The 25,685-nt window shown below is 35.9% G+C and overlaps 1 protein-coding gene across 3 annotated transcripts in view; it reads left to right on the top strand.

Moving 5' to 3' along the window:
• CTNNA3 (catenin alpha 3) overlaps positions 1 to 25,685 on the top strand; it is a 1,817,935-nt gene that overhangs the window by 510,625 nt on the left and 1,281,625 nt on the right. For all 3 annotated transcript variants that reach the window (XM_032423981.1, XM_032423980.1, XM_032423979.1), the window contains exon 7: positions 6,605 to 6,808. In XM_032423981.1, the coding sequence (XP_032279872.1) occupies positions 6,605 to 6,808 (204 nt within the window). The remainder of the gene's footprint in view (positions 1 to 6,604; positions 6,809 to 25,685) is intronic.

Here is a 25,685-nt window from a genome sequence, read left to right as displayed (position 1 = left end):
GCGATGTTTCTAGGAAGAAGTTGCTGTGGCTGAGGTCGAAGAGGTTGCTGCCTGTGTTCTCCTTTAGGATTTTCATGGACTCCTGTCTCACATTTAGGTCTTTCATCCATTTGGAGTCTATTTTTGTGTGTGGTGTAAGGAAGTGGTCCAGTTTCATTCATCTGCATGTAGCTGTCCAATTGTCCCAACACCATTTGTTGAAGAGACTGTCTTTTTTCCATTGGACATTTTTTCCTGCTTTGTTGAAGATTAGTTGACCATAGAGTTGAGGGTCCATTTCTGGGCTCTCTATTCTGTTTAATTGATCTATGTATCTGTTTTTGTGCCAGTACCATACTGTCTTGATGATTACAGCATTGTAATAGAGCTTGAAGTCCGGAATTGTGATGCCGCCAGCTTTGCTTTCCTTTTTCAACGTTCCTCTGGCTATTTGGGGCCTTTTCTGGTTCCATACAAATTTTAGGATTATTTGTTCCATTTCTTTGAAAAAAGTGGATGGTATTTTGATAGGGAATGTATTGAATGTGTAGATTGCTCTAGGTAGCATTGACATCTTCACAATATTTGTTCTTCCAATCCAGGAGCATGGAACATTTTAACATTTCTTCGTGTCTTCCTCAATTTCTTTCATGAGCGTTTTATAATTTTTTAGTACAGATTCTTTGCCTCTCTAGGAATGCATCTATTTCTTCCAGATTATCTAATTTTTGACATAGAGTTGCTCATAATATGTTCTTATAATTGTTTGTATTTCTTGGTGTTGGTTGTGATCTCTCCTCTTTCATTCATGATTTTATTTATTTGGGTCATTTCTCTTTTCTTTTTGATAAGTCTGGCCAGGGGTTTATCAATCTTGTTAATTCTTTCAAAGAACCAGCTCCTAGTTTCGTTGATCTGTTCTACTGTTCTTTTTGTTTCTATTTCATTGATTTCTGCTCTGATCTTTATTATTTCTCTTCTCCTGCTGGGTTTAGGCTTTTTTTGCTGTTCTTTCTCCAGCTCTTTTAGGTGTAGGGTTAGGTTGTGTATTTGAGACCTTTCTTGTTTCTTGAGAAAGGCTTGTATTGCTATATACTTTCCTCTTAGCACTGCCTTTGCTGCATCCCAAAGATTTTGAACAGTTGTGTTTTCATTTTCATTGGTTTCCATGAATTTTTTTAATTCTTCTTTAATTTCCTGGTGGACCCATTCATTCTTTAGTAGGATGCTCTTTAGCCTCCATGTATTTGAGTTCTTTCCGACCTTCCTCTTGTGATTGAGTTCTAGTTTCAAAGCATTGTGGTCTGAAAATAGGCAGGGCATGATCCCAATCTTTTGGTACCACTTGAGACCTGATTTGTGACCTAGGATGTAATCTATTCTGGAGAATGTTCCATGGGCACTAGGGAAGAATGTGTATTCTGTTGCTTTGGGATGGAATGTTCTGAATAGATCTGTGAAGTCCATTTGGTCCAGTGTGTCATTTAAACACTTTATTTCCTTGTTGATCTTTTGCTTAGATGATCTGTCCATTTTAGTGAGGGGGGTGTTAAAGTCCCCCACTATTATTGTATTGTTGTCGATGTGTTTCTTTGCTTTTGTTATTAATTGGCTTATATAATTGGCTGCTCTCATGTTAGAGGCATAGGTATTTACAATTGTTAGATCTTCTCGTTGGATAGATCCTTTAAGTAGGATATAGTGTCCTTCCTCATCTCTTATTACAGTCTTTGGTTTAAAATCTAATTTGTCCGATATAAGGATTGCCACCCAGCTTTCTTTTGGTGTCCATTAGCATGGTAAATGGTTTTCCACCCCCTCACTTTCAATCTGGGGGTGTCTTTGAGTCTAAAATGAGTCTCTTGCAGGCAGCATATCAATGGGTCTTGTTTTTTTATCCAATCTCATACCCTGTGTCTTTTGATTGGGGCATTTAGCCCATTTACATTCAGCGTAACTATTGAAAGATATGAATTTAATGCCATTGTATTGCCTGTAAGGTGACTGTTACTGTATATTGTCTGTGTTCCTTTCTGGTCTGTGTTGCTTTTAGGCTCTCTCTTTGCTTAGAGGACCCTTTTCAATATTTCTTGTAGGGCTGGTTTCGTGTTTACAAATTCCTTTAGTTTTTGTTTGTCCTGGAAGCTTTTTATCTTTCCTTCTATTTTCAATGACAGCCTAGCTGGATATAGTATTCTTGGCTGCATATTTTTCTCATTTAGTGCTCTGAATATATCCTGCCAGTCCTTTCTGGCCTGCCAGGTCTCTGTGGATAGGTCTGTTGTCATTCTAATGTTTCTACCATTGTAGGTTACATATCTCTTCTCCTGAGCTGCTTTCAGGATTTTCTCTTTGTCTCTGAGACCCGTAAGTTTTACTATTAGATGTTGGGGTGTTGACCTGTTTTTATTGATTTTGAGAGGGGTTCTCTGTGCTTCCTGGATTTTGATGCCTGTTTCCTTCCCCAAATTAGGGAAGTTCTGTGCTATAATTTGCTCCATTATACCTTTCTTCTTCTTCTTTCTTTCTTTCTTCTTCTTCTGGGATCCTAATTATTCTAATATTGTTTTGTTTTATGGTATCACTTATCTCTCAAATTCTGCCCTCATGATCCAGTAGTTGTTTATCTCTCTTTTTCTCAGCTTCTTTGTTTTCCATCATTTGGTCTTCTATCTCACTGATTCTCTCTTCTGCCTCATTTATCCTAGCAGTTAGTGCCCCCATTTTTGATTGCACCTCATTAATAGCCTTTTTGATTTTGACTTGGTTAGATTTTAGTTCTTTTATTTCTTCAGAAAGGGTTTCTCTAATAACTTCCATGCTTTTTGCAAGCCCAGCTAGTATCTTTAAAATCCTCATTCTGAACTCTAGTTCCAACATCTTACTAGTGTCCATATTGATTAGGTCTCTGGCAGTCAGTACTGCCTCTTGTTCTGTTTTTTGAGGTGATTTTTTCTGTCTTGTCATTTTGTCCAGAGGAGAACAGGTGAATGAGAGAACAAAATGGTAACAGGGTAACAACGACCCCAGAAAAATATACAATAAACAAATCAGAGGAGTCCTGAAACTGGGGGAAAAGTAAGGGAAAGAAAGAAAAAAGAAAAAGAAAAAGATAAAAACAAACAAACAAACAAAAAACCAGAATATGATCAAATAAGATAAGGCTGGTGCATAGATCAGTGCCACACACTAGATTTTGGGCTTATTTCAGTCTGTTAGAAGAAAGTGACTCCCAAAATTTGAAAGAAAAAAAACTTATATATGTACAAAAATAATGGTAAGTATGATGAAGGGATGGAATATGACTGTAAGATGAAAATTATAAAAGATTTTATAAAAGGAATTGATAAGAAGTTGGTTGAAAAAAGAAAGACGATTAAAAAAAAAAGGGGGAGAGAATGTGATCTGGCAGGAGACTAGAATAAAGCCATACACTAGAGATTTAGGGTATATTTTGGTCTGTTAGAAGAAACTGTATCCCAAAATTTTAAGGAGAGAACAACTTATTTATATATATACCAAAAATAAGGTTAACTACTATGAAGGGATAGAATATGACTCTAAAAATGAAAAATAAAAAAGATTTTTTTAAAAAGGAATTGATAAGATGTTGGTTGAAAAAGGGAAAAAGAAAACTTCAAAAAAAAAAGGAAAAAGAATGTTAAAAAAAAATTAACTTGAAAGACTAAAGAATCATGGGAAAAAAGGTATGAATTCTTTTTTTTTTTAATTTTTTTATTGTTATGTTAATCCCCATACATTACATCATTAGTGTTAGATGTAGTGTTCCATGATTCATTGTTTGTGCATAACACCCAGTGCTTCATGCAGAACGTGCCCTCCTCAATACCCATCACCAGGCTAACCCATCCTCCCACCCCCCTCCCCTCTAGAACCCTCAGTTTGTTTTTCAGAGTCCATCGTCTCTCATGGTTCTTCTCCCCCTCCGATTTCCCCCCCTTCATTCTTCTCCTCCTGCTACATTCTTCTTCTTCTTTTTTTCTTTCTTAACATATATTGCATTATTTGTTTCAGAGGTACAGATCTGAGATTCAACAGTCTTGCACAATTCACAGCGCTTACCAGAGCACATACCCTCCCCAGTGTCCATCACCAAGTCACCCCATCCCTCCCACCCCACCTCCCACTCCAGCAACCCTCAGTTTGTTTCCTGAGATTAAGAATTCCTCATATCAGTGAGGTCATACGATACATGTCTTTCTCTGTTTGACTTATTTCGCTCAGCATAATACCCTCCAGTTCCATCCATGTCGTTGCAAATGGCAAGATCTCATTCCTTTTGATGGCTGCATAATATTCCATTGTATATATAAAAAAGTTATGAATTCTATGTGCAGTATTCCCCTAGTGCTGAAGTTCTGCCCTTCTCATTGATCGGTAAACTTGGTCTTGGCTGGCTATTCTTGCTGATCTTATGGGGGAGGGGCCTGTCGCAGTGGTTCTCAGATGTCTTTGCTGGAGGTGGAATTGCCCCGCCCTTGCTGGGTCCGGGCTAAGTAATCTGCTCGGTTTTGCTCTCCGTATCTCTTGTTCCGTGCCAGCTTTCCATACAGCTTTGGAGGACCAGAGTGAAAATGGCGGCCTCCCAATTTACACTCCTGAGGAGCCGAGAACTCGGGGCCCCACTCCTCAGTGAACCACCAGAGAAAAACATTCAATCACTCCCATCTTCCTGGTCTCCAGCCGCACTCCGTGCTCACCCTGCCTGTGACCGAGCATTTCTATCTCTGGCTCATGACCCCATATGGAGTCTCCAAACCCAGCAGATCCCTGCGGTGCACTCCCGTGCTGCTCCTTCCGGGAGTCTCCCTGGATCTGCCGCTTGTTGGGCCCCTGGTTGAAGAGCAGTGGCCCGACTGTGCCGCGGATCACGGTTTATGGCAAACTGGAGCTGAGCGTCCGCGCCTCGGCTCTGTCTCTGCAGCCGGCTTCCCTGCTCCAATACCTGGGAGTTCTACCGCACTCAGGCACCCCTGGCCATGGTAAAATGGCAAATGAAATAAGGAGGTAGAGTAGATGTAAATGAATCCTTGATGGATGGCCAAGCCTATGGTAGAGTTATTGTCTAATCAAGAAGATTATGCACTGGATAAAGAAAATGTTAAATTTGATATTTGTAAAATTAATTTCCTTTTTTTTTTCATTTTTGTCCATCTGAAAGAGAAAAATGGAGAAACTTATTAACAGAGGAGAAAAATAGGAAGGAAATAGAATCATGAAAGGAAGAATTCTTCTGAAAAATTTTAAGACATTTAGCCAATTTTATAAAAGATCTGTTTCTAGTTGTATTTTAGATTATATGTGAACATTACACAGTACTAATTTTTCTTTTTCTCTAACTGTTTTGAAATGTTTTCTCTTTCTGTAATGATTTTCTCTTCCTAGCTTGGCATAGAATTGTAGTTTTAAAAATTTTATGCTACTTTTGATCCCCAAAGATTTATCATAATGTAATAGGACAATGATCAATGTAAGATACACACATACACACAATATATGTACACCTCTGTGCATGTGTGTTTACATGTATATAAGGTTAGGCACTCTGATCATTGTGTGTGTTTGTGTGTTTGTGTTTGTATGTTTTGCTCACATATGCACAAACATTTTGAAAATCATTATATGATTTCATTTTATGCTAAGGTTTCTTCAGAGAGCTTTTATTTGATACTAATTCTTTTTCCAATTACCACATTATGCTTAAATCTTGGAAAGGCTTCCTCTCTTGATATATTTTAATAAAAGAACCCTTAGAGCCACATAACCTCCATCTTTTCATCAGGCTACAGATTATCTTGACTTCTATTGCCTGAAGACTTATATATGTTAGAAACATTAAAAATACCATGTCAGGTTCCAATAGTGGGAAATAGTTAGAAGTTATAATAGATCAAATGGAAGATAGACTTTCACTTTTTAAATAAATAATTAAGTTCAGAATTCTCTTTGATATATTAGTGTTGGAGGTTAGAGTGTATGATTTACAGTGAGGCATAATTAAAATAATGCTGAATTAGGTGTTATACAACCTGGATACTCGTCTGAAATCACTGTTTATTTGCCCAGTGACCTTGGGCAAGAGAGCCTCAGCTTGACTCATCACCAGTTGAAATGTGTAGTTATTATCTTTACTGCCCAACTTTTTTTAGTGTTGTCAGAATGAGATGATATATGTGAAAATATTATGTAAACAATGAAGATCCATATTAAGGTGACTATTGTAAATAATAGTTGGTATGTGCCATGCACTGTATTAAGCATTCACATAATTCTTACATGGTTTTACGAGACAAGCAACATTTTAATATTCCAATTTTACAGATCAGGAAGGTGAGTGTATAAGACACTTGATTGAGCTCACACTATCTGTGAATAGGAAAGGCAAGATTTGGATACTGGTTTGTTTGACACTAGACTTGATGCTCATAATTGCACAATTTTTATCTCTTATTTGAATAATAATTATTACATAGAGTAATGCATGGAAATGAAATTCTCTTTATTATCACATCTGATTTCTAAATGTGAAAACGAAATAATATTTATTTTTCTTAAAAGCAGAATGTAATGGAGTTGTAATTATTGAAATGTATTCTTCCTTTAGAATTTAATTGTCTTGGATCCACTCACAGTGACTGAGGAAGAAATTAGGCCATCACTAGAGAAACGTCTTGAAGCCATTATCAGTGGGGCTGCACTATTGGCTGACTCTTCATGCACTAGAGATTTCCATCGGGAACGGATTATTGCAGAATGCAATGCCATTCGCCAGGCTCTCCAGGACCTGCTTTCAGAGTACATGAACAATGTAAGTAACTTGTTTTCCGCCAACCTCATGCACTGGGTATATGCTGATGTTCTTTCTGTGTACAAATGTGATAAATTACAAATGAGTCCATGATTTTACATATTTGGCTTTCTGAGTAGGTTCTACTCACAGAATACAGCATTGATATAGGAATTTCTAGGGATGGGATCCAACAGTATATAATTTTTTTTTTTTTGAGGCAGTATCTAAATATTAGTTGAAGAAGGGAGTCAAGATTGGAGAAAAGAAACTGGAGTTGGACATCAATTTAAAGGATAAAAGGAAGATGAAGAAAAGGGCAGACTGTTCGGGATTACGTTGGTGAATAAAAAAATTTAGACAGTATTAGATAAAGTCAATGTTGAAGGGATCACAGGTTATTTTTGAAGGTGTAAGGAACTCATGTAGTTTGTAACATTAGCTCCTAACCTTTTCACATGTGACATACTGTCATAATTTTTTTTGCAGTTTTAACTATCTCTTAGGAATATTAGAAATGCTGTTTAAATTTAGACACATGCAAAAATATTTGTTTCAAGGTGCTTTTGGTTTCATTTCATATGTCTTCATATATGATATATTCATTTCACATGTACATGTTTCTATCCATCTATGGAGTATCTATGCCAGTTCTTACATTCAAATCTTATTGCTGTTTTTAAAATGAAGAAAGAAGACATTGCCTTGAAGACATTGTCAAGCATTTATCGATCATAAAGCCTCTTAAATAATAGAGCTAAACAAAATAAAGGATTTATATATATATATTTAATATATAATAATAATATATTTATAAAATATTTTGCTCATCTGCCTTACAAATGGAATAATTAAAGAATTATGAAGATACATTTTGAAATTTATTAGTTACAAAGCATATGACTTTTTGGGTGTGAGGTTAAAGATTTAAGATTGTTCAGTGTAAGTAATTTATGTGAATAATTGAAATGTGCTAAAATTAGTTAATGAGTTTTAAGGCTCCTTCTGCACATATGATGTATCTCCATACTCTTAATATTTGATGACTTTGGCTCCTGACCAAAAATCTCTTGCCTGTCAAGAAATCAAAGTTGTAAAGCAGATTTTGTTAATAAGAAGAACATGTTATAACATCATGTCCTGCTTCTGAAGCTAGAATAGTTCCATTTTTAGCATACGATATATTCTTTTTTTAATTTCCAGTATTTTTTATGGAAAATTATGACAAAGCATAAGAAATAGAAAATTATATAAGGCAAGCATGAACCCAGAGAGCATATAATATATTCTTAGTTAAAGATTTTTTAAGGGAATTCATCAATTATAAGGAACTCAAAAGATAATATTGTATTGTATTTCCTTCTCCCATGATCTGTAAACTATTAAAATTAGTATTCTCATATTTATAGATAAAAATACAATTACATATAAGTTTATTTTATCTATAAATTATAAAATTATAGATAAATTCACTTTATCAGATATAGATAAAGTTGTTTTATTCCTTTAGATGCAAAAGCAAACAGATACACATGCACAGTCACCCACATACATAGTCAGGGATGGCCATGTAATTGTGGAGCTTGATGCAAAATGAAAATGCAAGTATTCTTGTTCAAAAGCAGAGGAAATAACTCTTTTTCCTTTTTCACAGTCTTGATTGACCCGAGAAAGGTGATTTTTATTTGCTGTTTAACATTCAGTACCCTAGTACATAGGGATACTTGTGGGAACATGCAGACCCTCACAGGTATCTGTGGCCCTTCCCCATGACTGTGACCCATTTTGCCTTGTGCCAAGACCATCACCGGAAGTGGAGGGGGCAGCAGTTGTCGGGTGGGGGAGCAGGTGGCTAAGGACCTGTACCCAGAAGGCAGAACTAAATGTGAGTCTAGGACATATGCTTCTACTCCATCAGACTTCACTAATATACTCAAATTCAGAGATAAAATTGTTAAACATTTCAAGACTGTGATAGCAGAGTATTAAAGGCAAACCATGGGGTTTCTTTCTGAGGATGGGACCCTATGTGCCATCACATGCCCCTGAAGCTGGTCCTGTGCATCATAAATACATATCACGTAAGTGGTTTTATGGCTCTCTTCAACTTTGGGTTAAAAACTACTCATACCAAAGGTGAAGTGATGGGAGCATTCTGCCCTGGGTGCAATCATTAAGCAGGTGCATTATATCTAGATATTTATAAACAATAATAAAACCAACTGAAAGTTGGCCTGCTTTTTACTGTCACCGTGTTTAGCAGTTCTAAATGTTAAGTGATAAAATGTTTTTCTCAAAATTCTTTTGTTTTTCTAAGTTCTAAACAATTACTGTGGTTATAATTGATGTTTAATAATATGTACATATGATTCAAATTGCACATTTTATGATTATACTTTAATAGCCATTATATTCCTTATGCATTTAAATAACAGATTCAAAATAATGATGACACAAAGACAAAGAATTAGAAATAGAGTCACTTCAATTCTGTTATTTTATGTGGTCACGTGGAATTTAAATTTAAAAATTATGACAATGAAACAGTATGAATTTCTATGGGTAATATTTATGTTAAGTAAATGCAGATTTTATGCATGTGAAGTTCATATGTGAAATTTTTTTTTTCACTCATGAAATATTTTATTGAATTTGAGTACTAACTTTGAAATTTGTTTTCTCTTTAAGATTTGTCTATTGTTTTAAAGTTAACAAATTGGAAAATAATGATTATTACTGAAAAGTAATTTTGTCATACAGAGAATAGAGGTGTTTAAATATCCACTGCAAGTATAAAATACGCTATGTGAGGCACCGAAAATACATATGTATTTTTCTAAGTTTTACTGCTCTTTTTCTTAACAAGGATTTCCTTTGATACTCAGTTTCAAGGTCCATTTGTCAAGTACACAAAACTTATATTACTAATATACTTCTGTTAGATATGTTGGCTTTAAAACAAGGTAAGTTCTGTGTTAGAAGAATGAAGTGGAAAGAAATTTTTTCATTTATAATATGCAAATAATTAAGATCAGAGGTAAGTAGCTTTTTAAAATCATGTCCAGATAATTATCTTAACTCATATATTTTTTTTAAGGGTAGACTCAGTTAGGAATTTAAATGTTTTTCAGTTATTTAGTTGATTAGATTGCACTACTCTTCATACTTGATAGAGGCTGTTTTCTTCTTCCTTCCTCCTTCCCCCATGTTTCCTCTTCTCCTCTTCTGGCAAAGGAGAGTAAATACCCCTGAAATACCTCTTGGTCATGGCGCTTCCCCATTTTTAGCTCTTATCCCTGTTGGAATTCCTGTGTTTACTCCTCTGCCATCTCTGCTGGACAGAAGCTCTAAGAGAATGAGGATTATCTCCCTTGCCCTTAAAACAGAGACTTTCAGGTAGCAGGGGCTCAGTAGTTATTATTTGGATACAGGTAAATTGAATTTAGTGCTTGCTTCTTCTCATTTTTTAAATTAAAATGACAATGTGCCTAAAGCAATTAATTTGTATTTATTTTTAATATTAAATGATTGCCATGGAAAAAATGTAGGAAGGATTAATGATAAGAACAGAAACAGAAAAGGAAGAAGAACAAAGGTGAGAAAGCTGTTCTTTGGGTGTTCTTAGTATATTTATATATTCCTTTCTCTTAGGATATAATATTAAATACTTGTTGAGGAAGACATTTTTCTTTTTTTTTAAGGGAATGAAATAATTATTGTGTGTGGGTAATGTCTGGTGATCTGCCCTAATGTTGGTGTAGAGGTCAGAGCAGGAGGAGCTAAATTTATGCAGTGGTGGTCCACATGATCAGAAATACATTTATATGCACATTATGTTAACATTCTATTGTATGTACAACCCATTAATAATAAAAAAATATGAATTTGTAATATTATGAGAAAGCACTTCAAAAACAATGTAATAGCTCTTTTTCATATAAAAGTGCTGTATTTTAGGTCTAATACTAGTATCTTGACCTAGACAGTGAATATTGGAATTAAACAGCAGCAACCAATCTGGAAAAACTGTGGGGAATGTTTTCAGAACACATTCCCAGGTTTATTTTTATTCCTGGTTTATATCACAAATGATGCTTCTTTATACCTTTCATCAGCTTTAATGAAAGGGAATGTACTTTCCTGGTATTAGCTGAACTCAACCTTTCTCAGAATTTGCTCAAAGATTTTAGGATAGCTGTTGTACTTCAGACTTCAACTTCCAGTTTAAGGAATGCTTTGTCTCATTTGGTGGGCCTGGTTTGCTTTTCAGATTAGTTAGGAGCTTTTGTAATTGGGCTGTTGATAGAGTAAATGCTTGATGATTATCGAGGCATAATAAAGATAACTGTGAAAACTTAAAGCAAGATTAACACTCATTATAATCTGTGGATGTTTTATGTGAATGTGACTTCAAGGCTTCAAATTTTCTAAGCCTGTTGAGTACAGAGAAGTTCAGCAGTGGGAAATTAATGTAGTTTATGTTTTCTCAGGCTCAGTCCACATGACCAGTTTGAGTCTAGATGACTTTACTTTCTTCTTCTTCTTTTTTTTTAAAGATTTTATTTATTTGAGAAAGAGAGAATGAGAGACAGAGAGCATGAGAGGGTCAGAGGGAGAAGCAGACTCCCCGCTGAGCAGGGAGCCTGATGTAGGACTCAATCCTGGGACTCCAGGATCATGACCTGAGCTGAAGGCAGTCTCTTAACCAACTAAGCCACCCAGGTGCCCTAGATGACTTTACTTTCTTAAACAGATCAGTAAGTCTTGATCATTTTTTTGACTGAAATTCTGTTTAGTAAGTTCAATGTCTTGTGACATTAGAAAGAAATTAGTAGGAAATGAAACCAGATGAATCCATAACTTATGATAAAACAGACAACCATTTACCACTTTAGGGATTATATATATTTGTTCCAATATTTTCCATATATAGATAGTAATAATTATTTTACATCCGTAGGTCAAAAGTCTGACACAAGTCTCACTGGGATAAAAAAGGAAGTGTTAGCAATGCTGCATTCTTTTCTGGAGTCTGTAGGGAGAAATCAATTTCTTTGCCTTTTCCACCTTCTAGAGGCCATCCACATTCCTTGGTTCTTTCTCCATCTTCACAGCCAGCAATGTCACACTTCTCTGACTCTTTCTGTCCCTTTATCTCTTTCTCTGACCCCAGCCAGGAAATGTTTTCTACTTTTTAGGACTCATGTGATTAGATAGGGCCCACCCAGATTATCCAGGATAGTCATGCCATCTCATGGCTCTTAGCCTTATTTACATCTGCAAAGTTCCTTTTGTCATGTAAGGTCCTGGGAATTAGGGTGTGAGCATCTCTGGGAGCCCTATGACATACATTAATACCAGTCTTTCTTAGTCTCTTCTGTGGAATCGTCAATACTCCTTGCATTTTGAATCTATTATAGTAGTTAGTATCCCTTACTTACTTTAGGCTTTATGCAGGCAGATCTATTGTTTGTCTACTTTATTTACTATTTTATCTCAAGCCCCAGGCACAATACTTGGCATTAGAAAAAGCTAGATTGTATTTTTGAATGAAAAAATAAAATGAAATTATTGCATATTGTATATGCCATATAATGGAGAGACAGCTTCTCTGACATTAAATGAAATGAGTTCGAAGCATCTCTCAATTTATATGATAGACTGCCTGTTATAAAAGGTCTTATTTTGCAAAGTATAGGTCTTTTCTAAAAATCAGTGTGAATATTCAGAAACATAATTTTCTCATCACAGTCTCTTCATTTGGATGCCCATCCAGATATATTCCAAAACAAGATTTTTACTAATTAAAAAATATACTCCAGAGAATATTCAGAATCAGATAAAGTTTAACTTTTGTTTTTTAAAACTTAGAAGTATATTTTTCTAAGGTATTTCTGCTGTTTTTCTTATACCTCCAGGATTGGTTAGACCTAGTCCATCTTCTCTGATGTACGGGGTAAATAAGGAATTCTTCATGTGGTTGGGGCAGAGCAAGGAGGCTCTCTAAAGAAGGAAGGGTTTTAGAGGGAAATCAGTTTTTTTTTTTTTTTTTAAATGATAGTCTTTCTGTAATTGGTGAAAACAAAGTTGGAGGTGGGTAGCCATCATACTTTAGTTCTAAGAATCAGTAGACATGGATATTTCTTCAGGAGTGGGTTGAAATCATGTTGATATTGTTAAGTTTGGATGTGTTGCTGGACAGGATCTTCACGTGATGTAGAATCCTTGGTAAACTTAACACTCAGATTGGTACTTTACTCTAGGGGTTATTAGAGAGTTTAGTGAATGATAGCTAAAGTAAATGAGTCTGGTCTGGCTGTATGCAGGGAGCAATTTGCATTTCCAGACCTCTACTTGCCCAATATTTTCTTCTTTTGGTGTCTTACGTGAAAGTGCATTATTCGTTCTCATTATATACTTGTTGAGTGAGTAAATAATCAAATGGACTGGCTTTTGTTATTCAGAGCCCTATTTCATTTGTAAGTCCTGGGTTTAATGTATTCCCTCTCCTGGGAAATTCTAAAGATTCACTAAGGCCAACAAAGAGATGTTAAGGGGTTTTTCTTCATTAAAAGTCCTCTACCTCTTTTCTGAAATCCATTTTAGAAATGATTTCAGCCTTATTTGTCATAATGATAAGATAAAGCAGTTAGGATGATCTATATGCAATGAGTTTTTTAATACTAGAGACAAGTTAGAATTAAAATTCTAGAAATCTAAAGGCGGCTTCCAAATCTTTTCTTTTTTCTTTTCTTTTCTTTTCTTTTTCTTTGCTTTCTTTTCTTTTCTCTCTCCCTCTTTTCCTTCATTCCTTCTTCCTTCCTTCGTTCCCTCCTTCCTTCCTTCCCTTCTTCCTTCCTTCCTTCCTTTCTTCCTTCCTTCCTTCCTTCCATCCATCCATTCTTTCACATAACTGGCTTTTCTAACACAAAGAAGAAGGCAGAGACTTAGACAAAATGTGAAGATGGAGGAATTTATCCCAAATGAAAGAACAAGATAAGGCCATGGCTAGAGATCTAAGTGAAACAGATATAAATAACATGCCTGATGGAGAACTTAAAGCAACAATCATAGGGATACTCACTGGGCTTGAGAAAAGAATAGAAGACATCAATCAGCAAGATCCTTAACACAGATATAAAAGAGTTATAAAAGAATCAATCAGAGATGAAAACTGCAATAAACAAGATTAGAAACACACCTGATGCAATGAACAGCAGGCTGGAAGAAGAAGAGAAATGAATTAATGACCCTGAAGACAAAGTAATGAAAAGCAATGAAGCTGAACAAAAGAGAGAAAGAAGAATTGTGTAACACAAGAATAGACTTAGGGAACTCAATGACTCCATCAAACAGAATAACATTCTCATTATAGGGGTCCCAGAAGAATGAGAAAGGGGGCAAAAAATTCATTTGATGAGATAATAGCTGAAAACTTTCCTAATCTGGGGAAGGAAACAGACATCCAGATCCAGGAGGCACAGAGGACTCCCAACATTTTAAAAAAAATCAGGCCAACACCAAGATATATTGTAATTAAATTTGCAAATATACTGATAAAGAAAAAATCTTAAAGCAGAAAAACAAAAGAAGTCATTAACTTACAAGGGAAAACCATAAGAGTAGCTGGAGATTTTTCAACAGAAACTTGGCAAGCCGGAAGAGAATGGCATATATATTGAAAGTGCTGAATGGGAAAAATCTGCAGCCAAGAATACTCTATCCAGCAAAGCTATCATTCAGAATAGAAGGAGAGATAAAGAGTTTCCTAAACAAAAACTAAAGTGTTCATGACTACTAAATTAGCCCTGCAAGAAATATTAAATGGGACCCTTTGAGTGGAAAGGAGAGACCAAAAATAACAGTATAAAGGCAGGAAACACAAAAGCAGTAAAAATTTTCTGTAAAAATCAGTCAAGGAATTCACACAGAAAAGGATATAACATATGATAACATATACCTAAAACATGGGGAGGAGAGGAGAAAAGACTTTGTTCAAACTTGAATGACCATCAACTTAATATAGACTGCTATTTACAGAAGAAGTATATACAAGCCTAGTGGTAATCATATATCAAAAACCACTGGGGCACCTGGATGGCTCAGTCAGTTAAATGGCTGCCTTCAGCTCGGGTCATGGTCTCGGGGTCCTGGGATCGAGGCCTGTGTCGGGCTCCTTGCTCAGCAGGGAGTCTGCTTCCCTTCTGCCCCTCCCCCTGCTCGTGCTCTCTCTCTCTCTCACTTACTGCCAAAAAGACCCCACTAATAAACATGCAAAGAATAAAGAAAAAGAAATCCAAATATATCACTAAAGAAAATTAGCAAAAAATGAAAACAAAAAAGACAAGAAGGATCAGAGAAAAATCTCCAGAAACAACAAAACAATTAATAAAATGGCAATAAATACATATCTGTTAATAATTACTTTGAATGCAAATGGACTAAATGCTCCTATCAAAACAAGCCAAATTTAAATTAAAGCCTTTCTTCAATGCTAACCAATTATGAGTCACTCATAATATCACCTTAGCTATTTTGTCTTTATAAATCAGTTTCCATTTGTGATATTGTGTTTAATAATAAGAAGTATATATTTGGTATTTGCCCCTTTTCTGGCATAGAGCTCCTAAAATCCTTGGAATTTTATAAGTGATGAGAGTGATAAAGATCTTCTGTTATATTAATGAGATGGCTTTGGATCTAAGGATGAGGGTTGGTTGCCAGGAAAACCAACCCTGTGATCAGAGGATTACAACTCTCAGTATCACTCCCTGACCTCCTGGGGAGAGGGGAAGGGCTGGAGGTTGAATTTAATCACCAGGGGACAATGATTTAATCAATCATGCCTATTTAATGAAGCCTCCATAAAAACCAAAGGTTGGGGTTCAGACCTTTCAGATTGGTGAACACATGGAGATTCAGGAATAGTGGCACGCTCAAAGGACATATCTTGTGCCCCTTTCCCACATATCTTGTCCTGTGCATCTCTTCCATTTGGCTGTTTTTGAGCTATATATACACTGGTAATCTAGTAAGTAAAATGCTTCTCTGAGTTCTGTGAGCTGCTCTAACAAATTTATTGAACCTGAGAAGGGGGTCATAGTAACCTCTGGTTTATAGCCAGTTGATCAGAAGTACAGGTAGCAACCCAGACTTGGAGTTGGCATCTGAAGTGTTGGGGGGGTGGTGGTGGTGGTGACAAATTTGTAGTACTGGACTCTTTTTTTTGAAAGATTTATTTATTTATTTTAGAGAGAGCATGAGCAGGAGGGGCAGAAGGAGAGGCAGAGGGAGAGAGAATCTCAAGCAGACTCTGTGCTGAGCTCAGAGCCCAAAGTGGGGCTCCATCTCATGACCCCAAGATCACAACCTGAGCCAAAACCAAGAGTCAGATGTTCAACCGACTGTGCCACCCTGGTGCCCTGTAGTACTAAACTCTGAACCTATGGAATCTGATGCTATTTCTAGATAGATGGTATCAGAATTGAGTTGAACTCTGGACCACCCAGCTGATGTTCTGAGAACTGCTTGTTGGCATGGGGGAATCTCTCCCCTGCCACACTGGAATTATTAGCAGAATCTTTTATCATTGAAACATATTTTTGAATGAATTTGTAGTTAGGCTCTGAAAAAAAAAGTTATCTTACCTTTGTGATATAAGTTTAGGATCAAAGGCCAACCTGTAGCTTTATTTCTGTGCTGAAGTAGGTTTAGCAGGGTCAGACATGGATAAGCAACTTAGGTAGTTGATTTGCTGGGCTATTTGCTATACTTAATAATTAATTGCAGAAGACTATTAGCGATCTACAAATTACAGATTGTCTCTTCATAGTTTGGTTCCTTTTTTGCATCATAAATTTTCATATATGTGTTTAAGTCTTGTAACCACAACAAAATAGCTTATTGAATTCTCGACATGAATTTACTCACTTGTTTTCTTCTGAAAGATAAATTGAAACTAGGTTTGACTAAGTGTTTTCCTTAGAGATAACTATCACACTTTGTATCCGACAAAACTCAACCAAGGTTGTTGATTGACAATACTTTATCAATCTAATAAGTTGTGGGTGGCCTCTGTAGCTAGGAATGGCCCTTAGATGACATCCAGAAAGAAAACAGGGATCTCAGTTCTATAAGCACAAGGAACTGAATCTTTCAACAACCCAAATGGGCAAGTGAACAGATTCTCCCCCTGAGCCTCCCAAAAGAAACAGCCCAGGGGCGCCTGGGTGGCTCAGTTGGTTAAGCGTCTGCCTTTGGCTCAAGTCATGATCCCAGGGTCCTGGTATCGAGCCCCGCATCGAGCCCTGCATCAGGCTCCTTGCTCAGTGGGGAGCCTGCTTCTCCCTCTGCCAGCCACTCCCCCTGCTTGTGCTCTCTCTCTCTCTCTGATGAATAAATAAATAAAATTGTAAAAAAAAAAAAGAAAGAAACAGCCCAGCTGACACTGGTTTTAGCCCAATGTCCTATTTCTGACCTATAGAACTGTAAGGCAATAAATTGGTATTGTTTAAGCCATGAAGTTTGTGTTAATTTGTTACAACCACAATAGAAAATTAATACATGATCTTAATCAGGGGTCATGTAGTTTACTTCTGTACAGAAACTGTGTGAGCAAATTTGAAATCTTATGTGAAATGAATTGCTGCATTTATGTAGTAAAAATGTAGATATATTAATTCTGAAATGTGTATTTAAATCTCAGGAAAAGCAATCAGTTTTATAGAAATACCAAATATTGATTTTGAATGTACTTATGTATCTCACATAAGATTTAGCATGAAGTAATTGAAATGCCCGAAAACCATTTAATGGTGTAAACACCATGAACTGTTGTGGTGCTACACAATGGAAAATATAATTTAGTTTTTTTTTTGGAGCCAGTGCAAACTAGAATAATATGTGAGCCACACGTAATTTAAAATTTTCTAATAGCCACATGCAATAAAATGAACAGGTAAAAATAATAAATGTTATTTAATTAAATATATGCAAAATATTTCAAAATGTAGTCATAAACATTATTAGTGAGGTAGTTTACAGTCTTTTTAGTACTATGTTCTTGATATCTGGTGTGCATTTTGCATCTGTAGTACATCTGGACTAGCCACATTTCAAGTGTTCAGTAGCACATATGGTTAGTAGCTACCGTATTGGACACCACAGCTCTATGCAGAAATGCCTTCTCCACCATAGAGTTTTTGGTGCCTGATCATCTCCATGTTTCTACCACTTTAATAATGATGCTGTTAGAAAAGGTAACAAAAGAAAAAAGAGACAGAATACTTAGGGAGACCAAGAGCTATAACATCATACTGTCATTTCTGGTGTTACCCAGTAAAAATAGGCTACTGATTTTATACTAGTATATTGGAAAAAACCCAAAACTTTCCATATGTGGTAAATTACATTTTCCAAAATGGTCACAATAATATCTCCATTTTACATATTCTTTTTTGGTATGACTGCCTTTCCTCCATCATTAGGTTGAGTTTAATACCCTTCTTGAATCTGGGCTTGTCTTAATGACTTGTTTTTTTCTTTTTTTTAAAAGATTTTATTTATTTATTTGACAGAGAGAGACACAGCGAGAGAGGGAACACAAGCAGGGGGAGTGGGAGAGGGAGAAGCAGGCTTCCCGTGGAGCAGGGAGCCCGATGTGGGGCTCGATCCCAGGACCCTGGGACCATGACCTGAGCCGAAGGCAGACGCTTAACCACTGAGCCACTCAGGCGCCCCCCCCCTTTTTTTTAAGATTTTTTTATTTATTTATGTGACAGAGAGAGAGCAAGAGAGCACAAGCAGGGGGAGCTGCAGAGGGAGAGGGAGAAGCAGGCTCCCCGCCGAGGGGGAGCCTGATGCAGGGCTCGATCCCAGGACCCTGGGATCATGACCTGAGCTGGAGGCACTCACTTAACTGACTGAGCCACCCAGGCACCCCCATAATGACTTGTTTGATCACTTAAATGTGACAGAAGCCACATTCCGGGACTTCTAAGGCTAACAAATCCTTTCAGATTTCACCTAAATCTCTTAGAATGATCAATTTTGGGACGCCATCTCAGAACACAGTTGCTATATTGTAGGAAACCCAACCCACACAGAGAGTCCAAAATCAGGTAGGCACCCTGGCTGACAGCCTCACCTGAGTTTTCATCCAAAAGTCACCATCAGCTACCAGCACTGTGAATGTGCTATCTTGGATGGCCAACCCAAAATGGCTGCAACTAAGGCCAAACCTTGACTTCGGCTGCTTAGAGATCTGATGTGTGAAATCCTAGCTGAGTTCAGTCATACTTCAGAACCATGAGAAAGAATAAAAAGTTGTTGCTTTTAACCACTAAGTTTTGGGATGGCTTCTTATATAGCAATAGATAATCAGAATACTATAGAATCTGATTGGGAAAGGGTTTACTTGGAGAAGAGCATAAAGAATCAGAACCACACTAACACCAAATGTTACTACCTAGAAGGTACAGAGGACAGAGTTAGTTCCCTTAGCGATAGTGGTCAAGGGTTATTAACAAAAGCTTTTTGAGGAGGAAGATAAAATTGATAATTACTAAGTAGATGTATATATGGAAATATGTTAATAGATCCTATTATGAAGTGTAGATTTAATTAATCTCCACAAATCTTTCATAGTCTTTAAGTCCTGTGTTAAAAGTGAAACAACTGTAGGTATCCTTATAACAGAGATCTGAAGTGGGTAAACCTTATCTAACTATAAGTGTTAAGATTCTTGTGCCCAGGGCACCTGGGTGGCTCAGTCGGTTAAGCGTCTGCCTTCAGCTCAGGTCATTGGGATCGAGTCCTGCATCAGGCTTTCTGCTCAGCGGGGAATCTGCTTCTCCCTCTGCCCCTCACCCTGCTCTTGTGCTCTCTCTCTCCCTCTCTCTTTCTCAAATAAATAAATAAATAAAATATTAAAAAAAAAAAAGATTCTTGTGCCCAATGTGAAAACAAAACAAAAAACTAGGGAAGTGACCCTTGTGCAGAATTCCATTTTAACAAGGCTTATTTGTGTCTGGGTGCACTTATGCCAAAAAGAGATCTGTAACTGCATTTAAGAAGTAACTTTGAAACTTTTCCAGGTAATCCACAAATGATATTCTCAAAATGTGGATGATGATCACCTGCTGTCTTTAGTGGTATTGAATCAGAATCATTGAATACTAAGTGATTATGTAATCTATGCTGCAGAATAGTTACAGGCAAATGTTTATTCAGCTTCTTATGGTTACTAAGTTTGTTTTCCTCCTTGGCAATTTTAAGCATAGTAGCAGGGGCTCAGAAAGAGAACTGTGCAACACCCCCACAAAGTTGGCAGTACCGTAAGTATGGCAGTTGGCCTACAACTGGGGAGAGAAAAATAATTCTTTTCTTTGGTGCATAGTAGAGATATGATCATCATTTTTTATGATATATTATATTGTTTTTTGTAAAAGCAGCTCTTCCTAATTTTACAACTCCTTTACAAGTATTGAGTGCTCCTTTTTATTCAGTTTGACCTTTATATAAAACCTAAAAGCTTGTAAAGTAGAACTAACTGAACCTATTTGATGATTACTTTTATTTTATATTTAGTTGTTCATACTGTACCAGGAAGCCTTCCCATATTCTCTCATTTTTAGGTTATTATAGTGTTCCAGGAATGCCTCTCAAAGACTAGAAACTAAAATTAAAAAAAAAAAAAAGCTTTTATTTGGAAATAATTATATATTCAAAGAAAGTTGCAAAGGTAGTACAGAGAGATTTTGTGTACCTATTTCCCAGTTCCCACATTGGTTGTATCTTATGTGACTGTAGTATGATATAAAAACTAGGAAGTTGACATATTGTTATAACTTATGTGTATAGTTCTATCACATGTATAGATTCAGAAACCACCAGCACCACAAGAAAGATACAGAAATATTTCATCACTGTGAATATCTACTTCTTGCTACCACTTTATATTCACATTTACCCCTCCAAACTCCTCCTTCCTGCCTGCCCCCCATCATCCATAACCCCTGGAAAATACTAATCTAAATATTTTAAAAAATATTTATTTAAAAATATTCTAAAATATTTTATAAATGAGATCAAACAGTGTGTGATCTTTTGAGACTGGCTTTTTTCACTCAGTATGATGCCCTAGAAATCCAAGTTGTGTATTAATAGTTTACTCTTTTTTATTGCTGAGTAGTATCCCATGGTATGGACACACCATATATTTTTAACCATATACCTATTGCAGGATAATTTTGTTTTCTCTAATTTGGATCTATTACAAATAAAACTTCTATGAACAGTTGTGTACAGGATTTTGTAGACATAAGTTTTCATTTTTCTGAGATAAATGCCCAGAGGTGTGATTACTGGATCATATGGTACATAAATGTTTAGTTTTTAAGAAACTGCCCAACTTTTTTCCAGAGTGGCTGTACTATTTTACATTCCCACCAGCAAAGGGTATGATTACTACACATCCCAACCAGCATTTGGTATTCTCATTATTTTTTTTAATTTAGCTGTTCTAATAGGTGTGTAGTCATTGCTCATTGTGATCTTAATTTGCATTTCCCTCATGTCTAGTGATGTTAAAGATCTTTTCATGTGCGTATTTGCTACCTGTATATCCTCTTCAGGGAAATGGTTCATCATGTTGTTTGCCAATTTTGTAATTGGTTTGTTTGTATTTTACTGTTAGTTGTTGAGAGTTCTTTATATATTCTAGATAGGAAAACTTTTTCATATATGGGGTTAGCAAATATTCTCTTGCATTCTGTAGCTGATGAAATCAATTTTATCATTTTTTTCTTTCATGCACTGTGTTTTTGTGCCTAAGAACTGTTTGACAAGTTCTAGGTCCCAAAGATATTCTTTAAAGGTTTTATGTTTTGGATCTATATTTTACATTTATGATCCATTTTGAGTTAATTTTTATGAGATATGAGACTTTTCTCAAGATTCATCTTTTTGCCCATGGATATCCAGTTGCTTTCGCACTATGTGTTGAAATGGATATCCTTCCTCCATTAAATTACTTTTGCATCTTTGTCATTTCTATGGTGCTGAATTATTTGTCTATCTTTTGGTCAGTACTGCACGCATAGATTAATGTAGTTCTATATTAAATCTTGAAATTGCATTTAGTTGTTCCTCCTACTTTATTCTCCTATTTCAAAGTTGTTTTAGTTTTCCTAGTTCCTTTGGTTGGCATGTAAATTTTAGAATAATGGTATGTATATCTACAAAAGATTTTGCTAAGATTTTGATAAAAATTACGTTAAACCTGTAATTTTGATTTGTATTTCCCTATTGATCAGTGATGCATGTCAAAGTGGCTAAAATTAACACAAGAAACAAGAGGTGTTGGTGATCAGGATGTGGCGAAAGGAGAACCTTCTTGCACTAGTGATGGGAATGCAAATTGGTGTAGCCACTGTGGAAAACACTATGGAGGTTCCTCTAAAAGTTAAAAATAGAACTACCCTACAATCCAGCAATTGCGCTACTAGGTATTTTCCCCAAAATACAAAAATACTAATTCAAAGGGATGCATGCACCCTGATGTTTATAGCAGCATTATCTACAATAGCCAAATTATGGAAACAGCCCAAATGTCCATGGATTAATGAATGGATAAGGAAGATATGGTATATATACAATGGAATATTACTCAGCCATAAAAAATAATGAAATCTTGCCATTTGCAACAACATGGATGGTGCTAGAGAGTAATATGCTAAGCAAAATAAGCCAGAGATAGACAATACCATATGATTTCACTCATATGTGGAATTTAAGAAACAAAATAAATGAACAGTGGGGAAAAAAAAGAGAGAGACAGGCAAACCAAGAAACAGTCTCTTAAATATAGAGAACAAATTGGTGAACCCACCAGAAGTGAGGTGGGTTGGGGGATGGGTTAAATAGGTGATGGGATTAAGGAGTGCACCCGTGATGAGCACCAGGTGTTATATGGAAGTGTTGAATCACTATATTGTATACCTGAAACTAACATTACAGTACATGTTAATTAATTAGAATTTAAATAAAAACTTAAAAAAAAAAAAGAATTATGTTAAACCTATATTCAACTTGGGAGAATTGACATCTTTAGTATACTGAGTCTTCCAATCCATGAACACAGTATGCCTCTTTGTTTATTTAAATCTTTGTTTTCTTTCATCAGCACTTTGCAATTTTCAGCCTACAAGTCTTGTACATGTTTTTTTTTTTTTTAAAGATTTTATTTATTTATTTGAGACAGAATGAGAGAGAGAGAGAGAGCACATGAGAGGGGGGAGGGTCAGAGGGAGAAGCAGGCTCCTTGCCGAGCAGGGAGCCTGATGTGGGACTCGATCCAGGGACTCCAGGATCATGACCTGAGCTGAAGGCAGTCGCTTAACCAACTGAGCCACCCAGGCGCCCCTTGTACATGTTTTATTAGATTTATACCTAGTCATGCCATTTTTTTAGGTATTGTAAATGATATTGTATTTTAAATTTCAATTGCTATATGTTCATCACTAGTATATAAAAACACAATAGATTTATTTTTTCTCATGTCTTGTAACCTTGCTGAACTCACTTATTAGTTCGAGGTTTTTGTTTTAGTTTTTTGTAGATTTCCTGGCATTTCCTACATAGACATTTATGTCATGAACAGATTGGGACAGTTTTATTTCTTCCTTTTAAAACTGTATGCCTTTTATTTCTTTTTCATACCTTATTGCACTGGCTGGAATTCTAGTGTTATGCTGAATAAAGGTGGTGTGAACTGATATTTTCACTTTCTTGATGATCTCAGGATAAAAGCATTCAGTCTTTCATCATTAAGTATGATGTTATGTTTAATTATTATGTAGATTAGAAAAGTTAAGATATAGAAATTCTCCTCTATTCCTACTTTTCTGAGAGTTTTTGTCATGAATAGATAGGTGTTGAATTGTGTCAGAAGTATACCTTTTTTGCATTGATTGATATGATCATATGATTTTTTTAAAACTTTTTTTAAAGATTTTATTTATTGGAGAAAGAAAGAAAGAGAGAGAGAGAACATGAATGGTGGGGAGGAGTAGAGAGAGGGAGAGGGAGAAGCAGTGACTCCCTCCTGAGTAGGGAGCCTGACTCAGGGCTTGATCCCAAGACCTGGAGTTCATGACCTGGGTGGAAGGCAGATGCTTAACCGACTGAGCCACCCAGGCACCCCTGATTTTCTTTATCTAGTCTGTTAATATGGTGGATTAAATTGATTGGTTTTCAAATATGAAATAACCCTTGCATTTCTGGAATAAACCTTGCTAGGTCATATTGTACCTTGCATTTCTGGAATAAACCTTACTAGGTTGTGTTGTATATATTTTTTTCCTATATTGCTGAATTCTATTTGTTAAGATTTTGTTAGGAATATTTATTCTTATATTGATGAAGGATATGAGTTCTTGCTTCTTGCTGTCTCAATCTATAGCTCATCATCTGAGAAACAAGACTTATCCCATGTCATTAACTCTTTGGTCTTCTCTTCATTCTTTTTTTTTTTTTTTTTACTTCTCTTGTAGATTAACATATTCTTTGCATTTTAGCTATTATTGTAATTCTTATTTTGGAAGTGAAAGAATTGACAACCATTATGTAGTTGAACCAATGATTGGACTGGGGCAACCTGATTCTAGAACCTCTGCTCTTAGCCACTCTTCTTTAGTATCCAGTTGATTCATTCATTCAGTATTTATTGAACATCTGTTTTGCACCTGGCTTGTAAAAATGAGGATATAAGGATGTAGTAGTAAGACATGTTCCATGCTCTTGGGACCAGTGGCCTTGGGACACAGAAATAAAATAATAGCTCCCAAATTAATTTATAATTACAAATTGGGATAGGAATGAAAGATATGTACAGTGTGCTTAAGAAAGAGGACCAACTTTGAAATTTAAAGAGGAAAGATGATGGAAGTCCTCTCTATGTTAGAGGCCTAAAGGATAAGTGGATTTTAGCCAGGTCAAGGGGGTGGTGGTGATGATGGAAAACACGTTCTGGAGAAACATAATTGTTTATGCAGGCATTCTGCAGTGGCAAAGAGCTTAGTGCCTATGAAGATCTGAAAGAAGGGCAGTGTGACTTTAGTCCTGAGATTAAAGCGATATGTAGTGTGAGATGAGGCAGGGCAGGGATCATGGTAGGCTTTGCAGCCTATACTAACAATTTGGAATATTAAGCTAAATTCAGTGGGTACAGGATTGCAGAGGGTCAAGAATGAAGGATAGCTTTTTTGCAAAAGCCTTGTAGGTAGTTTGTATAATGAAAAAACAGGACTAAATGACTTCTATTCTTATCTATTTGAGCTAAAAAAAAATTCGTTAAGTGTTCTATTCTAGAAATCTCCGAGCATCCATGAGCTTTTTTTCCCCTCACAGTACCTTGATTTAATCTTTGTAGGGCTAGTAACTCAAAGGCAAAGCTCTTATTGGATTTGTAATCCAATGAGAAATACAGCCCTCACATATATGCCTGGCTTAATGACTTCTGCTGAGGTTGAATTGTGAGATGTTATCCATCTCCTCTCTGAAATATGAATTCTAGTTTAGTGGAATTTGTTGCCTTTAGGGAGTTGGTAATATCACTTTTTGTATGACTTTTTTTAAAGCCCACTGACAATATATTTTAAGATGGAAAGCAATAGAATGTATGGTATTTATTTATTTATTTTTAGCTAGCTAGTTGAAATCATATGTTAACCTTTTGTTGTAAAAGTTAGGAAACATTCATAAATTAGCTTATGAAATGTATAAGCTTGTTTAAGGTTTAAAGAAAATATTGATATGTATTTATATTTTTACATACTTATACATTGGCTACATTTAAAAACATTTATTTTATTTTATTTTATTTTATTTTATTTTTTAT

This window comes from Phoca vitulina, unplaced genomic scaffold (assembly GCF_004348235.1).
Source record: "Phoca vitulina isolate PV1807 unplaced genomic scaffold, GSC_HSeal_1.0 scaffold29, whole genome shotgun sequence".
Lineage (NCBI taxonomy): Eukaryota > Metazoa > Chordata > Mammalia > Carnivora > Phocidae > Phoca > Phoca vitulina.
Note: the sequence above shows the minus strand (reverse complement) of the source record. Positions and strands in the feature narration are given on the sequence as shown.